General features: G+C 46.6%; 1 protein-coding gene across 1 annotated transcript; it reads left to right on the top strand.

Moving 5' to 3' along the window:
• Window positions 1-950: 950 nt before the first annotated feature.
• LOC139252425 (zinc finger protein 239-like) lies at window positions 951-1850 on the top strand (the record flags this gene model as incomplete). Its single annotated transcript, XM_070873417.1, has 1 exon — window positions 951-1850. A coding segment is annotated over exon 1 (651 nt), but the record flags the coding sequence as incomplete, so codon positions are not given.
• Window positions 1851-11152: the final 9302 nt, after the last annotated feature.

The following is an 11152-nucleotide window of genomic DNA, read 5'->3' as shown; positions in this document are numbered from 1 at the left end:
TATTGGTGAGGCCGCACCTGGAGTACTGCGTGCAGCTTTGGTCACCTTACTTAAAGAAGGATATACTAGCTTTGGAGGGGGTACAGAGACGATTCACTGGGCTGATTCCGGAGATGAGGCGGGGTTACCTTATGATGATAGATTGAGTAGACTGGGTCTTTACTCGTTAGAGTTCAGAAGGATGAGGGGTGATCTTATGGAAACATTTAAAATAATGAAAGGGATAGACAAGATAGAGGCACAGAGGTTGTTTCCACTGGTCGGGGAGACTCGAACTAGGGGGCACAGCCTCAAAATACGGGGGAGCCAATTTACAACCGAGTTAAGAAGGAATTTCTCCTCCCAGAGGGTTGTAAATCTGTGGAATTCTCTGCCCAAGGAAGCAGTTGAGGCTAGCTCATTGAATGTATTCAAGTCACCGATCGATAGATTTTTAACCAATAAGGGAATTAAGGGTTATGGGGAGCGGACGGGTAAGTGGAGCTGAGTCCACGGTCAGATCAGCCATGATCTTGTTGAATGGCGGAGCAGGCTCGAGGGGCTATATGGCCTACTCCTGTTCCTAATTCTTATGTTCTTATGTTCTTATGAGTGTAGACCTGAACACGGCCAGAGTCAGCTCCTTTAGGAGAGGAGAACCAGTGAGTGTAGAACTGAACCCAGCCAGTGTCAGCAGCTGCAGGTGAGGAGAAGGAAGTGTACCAGTGAGTGAGTGTATTTCTGAACCCAGCCAGAATTGGTGGTGAAAACTGGGAGTGGAGGAGAAACAGTCTAGAAATGTGCGATGGGTTTGGATTTCAGCACAGCAGGAGGGACAATGTGTGGGACAGGCTTTACAGCTTTGGAAGAACAAGAGAGGAAAGAATGTTCCATGGAAACTTGATGTGTCTATTCTGAATTTCTGTCTTGTACTGACAGTGATGAGTTTTGTTATCTCCTTTCACAGCTTTTTAGAAGGTTAGATTTTCAGACAGGAAACACAAATCAAACGTTGCGTCAAGATCTGACGGAGACAATCGATTCATCAGGACCTGAATATCATCGGCCTTTGAAAGTGGAAGGAGGAATGTTTGTCTGTTCTGCCTGTGGGTAAAGATTTCAAATATCAGTGTGACTGGAAAAGCACCGAGACACACACACCCGAGTGAGTGTTCCAGTGCATTGACTGTGGAAAGAGCTTTAGCAGTTGCACAGCCTAAATGAACATTGCACCATTCAAATTGCAGAGAAACTGTAAACGTGTTGTGTGCGTGGGTGAGGCTTCAACTGATCGTCCAAACATGGAGAGTCACAAGGATACCCGCACCATGGAGAAACCGTGGAAATGTGGTGACTGTGGGAAGGGATTCAGAAAACCATCTGAGCTGGAAGTTCATCAACGCAGTCAAACTGGGGAGAGGCCGTTCACCTGCTGTGAGTGTGGGAAAGGATTCACTCGATTATCCCATCTACAGTCACACCAGCGAGTTCACACTGGGGAGAGGCCGTTCACCTGCTCTGAGTGTGGGAAGGGATTCACTCAGTCCTCCACCCTGCTGAAACACCAGCGAATTCACACTATGGAGAGACCATTCACCTGCTCTGAGTGTGGGAAGGGATTCACTGAGTCATCCACCCTGCTGACACACCAGCGAGTTCACAATGAGGAGAGGCCATTCACCTGCTCTGAGTGTGGGAAGGGATTCACTTGTTCAACCCACGTGCTGACACACCGGCTAGTTCACACTGGGGAGAGGCCATTCACCTGCTCTGAGTGTAGGAAGGCATTCACTCAGTCATCCACCCTGCTGAGACACCAGCGAATTCACACTGGGGAGAGGCCGTTCACCTGCCCTGAGTGTGGGAAGGGATTCACTTGGTCATCCACCCTGCTGACACACCAGCGAGTTCACAAATGACTGCAGGGGTTGGAATCTGCTGTTATTACTGCTGTTAATCACATCCTGACTGAACCATGTTCATTCTGACAATTGGGGTTTGTTTCTGCTGATGTAATAACCCTATAACTGGGCTGGACTTTAATATTCTGTATATATTGCTGATTGTGTTCTCGGGGCTGCAGTGTCCATTTAAGAAATGCTGTGTGTTATCTTTCTCCTTAATTCAGCGACTCTCAACAGAAATTCAGTTTGGAATAAAATTATGAACGTTTACTTTAATTTTAAATTGACCTTTGGTATAAAATCTACAATCGTGTCAAAGTTTTCACTGAATAAAATTAGAAAGAACTTGCTGACAATTCTTACTGACTTGCACATTACACACAGTGATCCCTCCATTATCCACCAGAAAGAAGGGGAATGGGAATTGGTGGGGAATCCGTGTCCCCAAATGTTGCCCTTCCCGTCTGGTGTAGCAATCCCCTTGGCACGGGAATGGAGACAAGTCCAGACCTAAACTGTGCGCAGTACTCCAGGTGTGGTCTTACCAATGCCCTGTGCAGTTGTAGCAGGACTTCCCTACTTTTATACCATCCCCCATCATTCCATTTGCCTTCCTGATTACTTACTGTACCTGCATACTAACTTTTTGAGTTTCATGTCCAAGAACCCCCAGATCCTTCTGTACTACAGCATTTTGTAATTGTCACATTTGAATAATAATTTACTTTTTTATTTTTCCTACCAAAGAGGATAACCTGACATTTTACCACATTATAGTCCATCTGCCAGATTTTTGCCAGATTTTTGCCAGCTCACTGAGCCTATCGATACCCATTCGTAGATTATTTGTGTCCTCCTTACAACTTGCTTTCCCACCCATCTTTGTATCATCAGAAAATTTGGCCGCGTTACACTCGGTCTCTTCATCCAAGTAACTAATATAAATTGTAAATAGTTGAGGCCCCAGCACTGATCCCTGCGGCACCCCACTAGTTACTGATGGTCAACCAGACAATAAACCAGTTATCCCACTTCTCTGTTTTCTGTTAGTTAGCCAATCCTCTATCCATGCTGATATGTTACCCCCAACCCCAGGAACTTTTACCTTGTGCAGTAACCTTTTATGTGGCACCTTGTCAAATGCCTTCTGGAAGTCCAAATACACTGGTTCCCCTTTATCCACCCTGTTCGTTACATCCTCAAAGAATTCCAGCAAATTTGTCAAACATGACTTCCCCTTCATAAATCCATGCTGACTCTGCTTGACCGAACTTTGTTTTTCCAAATGTCCTGCTACTGCTTCTTTAATAATGGACTCCAACACTTTCCCAACCACAGATGTTAGGCTTTTTGTCTGCCTCCTTTTTTAAATAGGGGCGTTACATTTGCAGTTTTCCAATTTGCTAGGACCTCCCCAGAATCGAGGGAATTTTGGCAAATTACAACCAGTGCATCCACTATCCCTGCCGCTACTTCCCACTCCGCTGCTCTTGCCTCATAACCCTGCAAATCTTTCCAACTCAAATATTTATCTATTTTCAAAGTAACATGAATCTGCTTCCATCTCCCTTACAGGCAGTGCATTCCAGGCCATAACATCTGGCTGCTTAATTTTTCCACCTCGTGTAGCATCTGGTTCATTTGCCAATCACCTTAAATCGGTGACCTCTGGTTACCGAGCCTTCTGACACTGAAAATTGTTTCTCCTTATTAAGAGAGTTGGTGGGCTGGAGGAGATTGCAGAGATAGTGAGGGGCGAGGCCTTGGTGGGACTTGGACATGGAGTATTTTAAAGGTTGAGGCCACCAGCTGTCTCTCCCAGTGCAGAATGTGACTCACTGCCAACAGGAAAGGTTTTTGTTTAATGACTAAAGATGCATAATGAGGGTAAATCAATCTCTGTACCTTTTAACTAACAGCAACACAGACCCCCGACACTGTAAATTGTTTCTCATTATAGAAGCATAGAAATTTACAGCACGGAAGGAGGCCATTTAGGCCCATCGTGTCTGCGCAGGCCGACAGAGAGCTATCCAGCCGAATCCCACTTTCCAGCTCTTTGTCCGTAGCCTTGTAGGTTACAGTACTTCAAGTACACATCCAAGTATTTTTTAAATGTGATGAGGGTTTCTGCCTCGACCAACCTTTCAGGCAGTGAGTACCAGACCCCCACCACTCTCTAGGTGAAGAAATTTCCCCTCTAAACCTCCTACCAATTACTTTAAATCTATGCCCCCTGGTTGTTGACCCCCCTCTGTGAGCGGAAATAGGTCCTTTCTATGCACTCTATTTAGACCCCTCATAATTTTATACACCTCAATAACGTCTCCCTTCAGTCTCCTCTGTTCCAAAGAAAACAAACCCAAATTGTTAAGAGGGTTGCTGGGCTGGAGGAGGCCACAGAGATAGACAGGGGTGATACTTTGGAGGAATTTCAACAAGTGGAGGAGTATTTTAAAGACTGAAACCACCAGCCATCTCCTCCAGCACAGAATGTGACTCACTACTAATAGGAAGGCTGTTACTTTAACTACTACGAATGCATAATGAGGGGAAATCAATCTCTGTTCCTTTAACTAACAGTGACATGCTAAGAGGGAAATTAATGATCTTTTCAATTTTTATTCGACTTGGCACTGAAGTGCCTGGAACTCATAATAGGAACTCCAGAGAAACAAAATACTGACAAATGTTCACCTCTTATGTTGCCAAAACAAACCTCGATTTAACTGTGAAAAGATAAATTCTTTAAGAGGGGTTCACACTGACTCACCTGACAGTCCGACTAAGGATCCAACCCTCAATCAGCGCGATTGGTCGCAGAACATGCTGCTGCCTTGGCCCACCTGTCATGTATTATACAGGTTGCCTGGGGTTGCATACTACCAGCAGACGGCTTACCTGTTGGAGTCCTAAGGGATCCCAGCATCCCTTAGGAGCACTGTATATAAGCAGGTCTCCCACACTGTACCAGCACTCTGGAGTCTGAATAAAGGAGCTTAGATCACAGTTACTCATTGTCATATAAATTAGCCAGAAAAAGCAGCAAACTGGAGGACTGGGAGAAATTTAGAATTCAGCAGAGGAGGATAAAGGGTTTAATTAAGAGGGGGAAGCTTGCTGGAAACATAAAAACTGACTGAAAAAGCGTCCATAGATATGTGAAGAGAAAAAGATTAGTGAAGACAAACGTAGATCCCTTGCAGTCGAATTCGGGTTAATTTATAATAGTGAACAAAGAAATGGCTGACCAATTGAACAAATACTTTCATTCTGTCTTCACAAAGGAAGACACAAATAACCTTCCGGATGTACCAAGGGACCGAGGGGCTACAGAAGGAGGAACTGAAGGTTATCCTTATTAGGCCGGAAATTGTGTTTGGGAAATTGACGGGATTGAAGGCCGGTAAATCCACAAGGCCTGATAGTCTACATCCCAGAGTAATTAAGGAAGTGTCCCAAGAAATAGCGGATGCATTGGTAATTTTCCAACAATCTATCGACTCTGTATCAGTTCCTATGGACTTGAGGGTTGCTAATGTAACACCACTTTTTTTTAAAAAGGAGGGAGAGAGAAAACGGGTAATTATAGACCGGTTAGCCTGACATCAGTAGTGGGAAAAATGTTGGAATCAATCATTAAGGATGAAATAGCAGCGCATTTGGAAAGCAGTGATAGATTGGTCCAAGTCAGCATGGATTTATGAAAGGGAAATCATGCTTGACAAATCTTCTGGAATTTTTTGAGGGTGTATCTAGTAGAATGGACAAGGGAGAACCAGTGGATGTGTATTTGGACTTTCAAAAGGCTTTGACAAGGTCCCACACAAGAGATTGGTGTGCAAAATTAAAGCACATGGTATTGGGGGTAATGTACTGATGAGGATAGAGAACTGATTGGCAGACAGGAAGCAGAGAGTCGGGATAAATGGGTTCTTTTCAGAATAGCAGACAGTGATTAGTGGAGTGCTGCAGGGCTCAGTGCTGGGACCCCAGCTCTTTACAATATATATTAATGATTTAGATGATGGAATTGAGTGCAAAATCTCCAAGTTTGCAGATGACACTAAACTGGGTGGCGGTGTGAGCTGTGAGGAGGACGCTAAGAGGCGGCAGGGTGACTTGGACAGTTTAGGCGAGTGGGCAAATACATGGTAGATGCAGTATAATGTGGATAAATGTGAGGTTATCCACTTTGGAGGCAAAAACACGAAGGCAGAATATTATCTGAATGGCGGCAGATTAGGAAAAGGGGCGATGCAGCGAGACCTGGGTCTCGCTGCATCAGTCAGTGAAAGTTGGCATGCAGCTACAGCAGGCGGTGAAGAAGGCAAATGGTATGTTGGCCGTCATAGCAAGGGGATTTTAGTATAGGAGCAGGGAAGTCTTACTGCAGTTGTACAGTGCCTTGATGAGGCTCCACCTGGAATATTGTGTTCAGTCCTAATTTGAGGAAGGACGTTCTTGCTATTGAGGGAGTGCAGCGAAGGTTCACCAGACTGGTTCCAGGGATGGTTGGACTGACATATGAGGAGAGACTGGATCAACTGGGCCTTTATACACTGGAGTTTAGAAGGATGAGGGGATCTCATAGAAACATGTAAGATTCTGATGGGACTGGACAGCTTAGATGCGGGAAGAATGTTCCGGAAGTCCAGAACCAGGGGACACAGACTTAGGATAAGGGGCATGCCATTTAGGACTGATATGAGGAGAAACTTCTTCGCCCAGAGAGTTGTTAACTTGTGGAATTCCCGACCGCAGAGAGTTGTTGATGTCAGTTCACTGGATATATTCAAGAGGGAGTTAGATATGGCCCTTACAGCTAAAGGGATCAAGGGGTATGGAGAGAAAGCAGGAAAGGGGTACTGAAGGAATGATCAGCCATGATCTTATTGAATGGTTGTGCAGGCTCGAAGGGCCGAATGGCCTACTCCTGCACCTATTTTCTATGTTTCTATGTCTACAGTACTCAGTTGCATTACTTTATTATGAGCATAACAATTGGCGACGAGATAATTAACAACCACGCGAACAACCACGGAACACTGTTGGTCTCGTGGAGAAATTCTCAGAAGGGGATGATTGAGAGGCCTTCATGGAGTGACTCGACAAATACTCTGTAGTCAATGAGCTAGAAGCAGATGAGAACACTGCCAAACGAGGGGCGATCCTCCTCACCGTCTGCGGGGCAACAACCTATGGCCTCATGAAGAATCTTCTCGCTCCGGTGAAACCAACAACCAAATCCTATGAAGAACTGTGTACGCTGGTCAGAACGCACCTAAATCCGAAGGAAAGCGTTCTGATGGCAAGGTATCAATTCTACATGTGTCAGTGGTCTGAAGGCCAGGAAGTGGCAAGCTACATCGCCGAACTAAGGCGCCTTGCAGGACATTGGAATTCGATGGATTCCTTGAGCAAATGCTTAGAGACTTTTGTGCTTGGCATTGGCCATAAGGTTATCCTTCGCAAACTGTTGACTGTTGAAACACCAAATCTGAGCAAAGCCATAACGATAGCCCAGGCATTTATGGCCACCAACGATAACACTAAACGAATTTCGCAGCATAAAGAGGTTTTGGCAAGTACTGTACACAAAGTAATGTCCTTTTCAGGCAGAAATGGATATGGCAGAATGTACACGCCTGCAGCTGTACGTCCGCAGATGACCCAGAGTCTGCCATCAATCATTAATGCAAGGCAGTTAACACCTTGATGTTGCTGTGATGGTGATCATCGAGCCCATCAATGCCGCTTCAAACACTATGTGTGCAAAGGCTGTGGAACAATGGGACACCTCCAGCGAATGTGCAGATGAGCTGCAAACCCTGAAAACCACCATGTTGCAGAGGAGAACAGATCAATGGTGGATCAGGCTGAACTAGAGACTAGAACTGAGGAGGCAGAAGTGTACTGGGTACACACCTTCACCACGAAATGGCCACCGATCATGCTAAAAGTCAAACTGGATGGAATTCCAGTATCCATGGAACTGGACACGGGTGCGAGTCAGTCTATCATGAGCAAAAAGGCCTTTGACAGGCTGTGGTGCAACAAGGCACACAGGCCCAAGATTAGCTCCATTCATCCCAAGGTAAGAACTTACACTAAAGAGCTGATCCCTGTAATTGGCAGGGCAGCAGTAAAAGTCTCCTATGATGGAACAGTGCACGAACTCTCACTATGGATTGCACCAGGAGATAGCCCCACGCTGTTCGGCAGAAGCTGGCTGGGAAAAATCCGCTGGAACTGGGACAGCATCCGAGCACTCTCGTCCGTTGATGACGCCTCATGTGCCCAGGTTCTGAGCAATTTCCCATCATTGTTTGAGCCAGGCATCGGAAGTTTCTCGGGGTCAAAGGGACAGATCCACTTGGTTCCCGGTACACAACCCATCCACCAAAAGGCGGTACCATATATGATGCGAGAGAAAGTGAAAATTGAGCTGGACAGGATGCAGTGAGAAGACATCATTGCGCCGGTAGAGTTCAATGAGTGGGCCAGCCCTATTGTTCTGGTTCTCAAAGGCGACGGCACGGTCAGAATTTGTGGGACTAGAAAGTAACGATTGACTGTTTTTTGCTACAGGACCAGTACCCGCTACCCAAGGCAGATGACCTATTTTGTGACTCTGGCTGGAGGAAAGAAGTTCACCAGGTTGGACCTGACCATGGCCTACATGACGCAGGAGCTGGTGGAATCTTCGAAAGGCCTCACCTGCATCAACACGCACAAAGGTCTGTTCATCTACAATAGGTGCCCGTTTGAGATTCGATCGGCCGCGGCAATTTTCCAAAGGAACATGGAAAGTGTGCTGCAGTTGGTTCCACGCATCGTGGTTTTCCAGGACGACGTACTGGTCACAGGTCGGGACACCATCGAACACTTGCAGAACATGAAAGAGGTTCTAAGTCGGCTAGATCATGTGGGACTCCGGTTGAAATGCGCAGTGTATTTTCCTGGCACCAGAGGTCGAGTTCTTAGGGAGAAGAATTACGGCAGATGGCATCAGACCAACCGACGCCAAGATGGAGGCCATCAAGAATGCGACAAGACCACAGAACATGACAGAGCTGCCGTCATTCTGGGGACTCCTCAACTATTTCGGTAATTTCCTACCTGGGTTAAGCACCTTGCTAGAACCTCTACATGTGCTATGCAAGGGAGATGACTGGGTATGGGGTAAATCACAAGAGGCTGCTTTTGAGAAAGCCAGAAATCTGTTATGTTCCAACAAACTGCTTGTCTTGTATAACCCATGTAAACGCTTAGTGCTAGCTTGCAATGCATCTTCATACGGGATCGGGTGTGTGTTACAACAAGCTAACAAATCGGGAACATTGCAACCGGTCGCCTATGCATCCAAGAGTTTGTCCAAGGCCAAAAGGGTCTATAGCATGATTGAACAAGAAGCTCTGGCATGCATTTATGGGGTGATAAAAATGCACCAGTATCTGTTTGGTCTCATGTTTGAGCTGGAAACTGACCATAAACCGCTCATATCGCTATTCTCAGAGAGCAAAGGGATTAATACCAATGCCTCTGCCCGCATCCAAACATGGGCACTCATGCAGGCTGCATACAACTATGTAATCCACCACAGACCAGGCAGAGAAATGCGCTGATGCTCTCAGTCAGCTACTATTGCCCACCACCGGGGTGGAAATGGCAAAGCCTGCAACTTGCTCTTGGTGATGGATGCATTTGAAAATGAAAAGTCACCCGTTACCGCCTGCCAGATCAGGACCTGGACCAGCCAGGATCCTTTACTGTCCCTTGTAAAAAACAGTGTCCTCCATGGGAGCTGGTCCAGCATCCCAGCGGAGATGCATGAAGAGATCAAGCCATTCCAGCGGTGCAACGACCAAATGTCCATACAGGCGGACTCTCTTTTGTGGGTTAATCGTGTGGTTTTGCCTAAGAAAGGCAGGGAAATGTTCATACACGACCTACACAGTACCCACCCAGGCATAGTAATGATGAAAGCTATAGCCAGATCCCATGTGTGGTGGCCCAGCATCGACGCAGACTTAGAGTCATGCATGCGCCAATGCAACACTTGCTCTCAACTGAGCAATACACCCAGAGAGGCACCGCTAAGTTTGTGGTCATGGCCCTCCAAACCATGGTCGAGGTCCACAATGACTTTGCAGGCCCGTTCCTCGGCAAAATGTTTTTGGTTGTTGTGGATGCTTAAAAATGGATTGAATCTGTAATATTGTCTGTAAGCACATCCACTGCCACCATTGAAAGCCTTCAAGCCATATTTGCCACACACAGTCTGCCCGATGTCCTTGTCAGCGACAATGGGTCATACATCACCAGTGCTGAATTCAAGGAATTCATGACCCGCAATGGGATCAAGCACTTCACATCTGCCCCGTTCAAGCCCACATCCAACGGTCAGGCAGAACGGGCAGTGCAGACCATCAAGCAAAGCTTGAAATGCTTATCGGATGGCTCCCTGCAGACCCGCCTGTCCCAAGTCCTGCTCAGCTACAGCACCAGACCCCCCTCACTCACGGGGGTTCCCCCAGCCAAACTGCTCATGAAAAGGGCGCTCAAAACAAGGCTCTCTCTTGTCCACCCTGATCTCCATGATCACATCGAGGACAGGTGGCATCAATGAAGCAGGTACCATGATCATGCAGACTTATCACGTGATATTGACGTCAATTACCCTGTATAAGTACGCAATTGTGGAAATGGTCCCAAATGGTTTGCTGGCACTGTCATAGCCAAAGCAGGGAGTCAGGTGTTTCAGGTCAAACTTGCCAATGGACTAATGTGCAGAAATCATTTGGACCAAACCAAACTGCGATTCACAAACAGCCTCGAGCAACCTGATGAGGACACCACCAACTTCGACCCTCCAACATATACACAAGCGACAACCGACATCACGGTTGACCACGAAACTGAACTCACCATCCCCAGCAGCCCGGCAAGGGCAGCTGTCCAGCAGCCCAGCGAAGAACCAACCAACTCACCCACAACTGCATTTGTACCGAGACGATCGACAAGTGAGTGAAAAGCCCCAAATCGTCTCACCCTGTAAATAAGAGTACTATTGACTTTGGGAGGGAGTGATGTCATGTATGCAACCCCAGGCAACCTGTATAATACTGCCACCAGAGGGCTTACCTGTTGGATCCCAGCATCCCTTGGGAGCACTGCATATAAGCAGGCCTCCCACACTGTACCAACACTTTGGAGTCTGAATAAAGGAGCTCAGGTCACACTTACTCATTGTCTACAGTACTCAG

The sequence above is a fragment of the Pristiophorus japonicus genome, unplaced genomic scaffold (genome assembly GCF_044704955.1).
Source record: "Pristiophorus japonicus isolate sPriJap1 unplaced genomic scaffold, sPriJap1.hap1 HAP1_SCAFFOLD_468, whole genome shotgun sequence".
Taxonomy (NCBI): domain Eukaryota; kingdom Metazoa; phylum Chordata; class Chondrichthyes; family Pristiophoridae; genus Pristiophorus; species Pristiophorus japonicus.
This window is presented reverse-complemented; position numbering and strand designations above follow the sequence as displayed.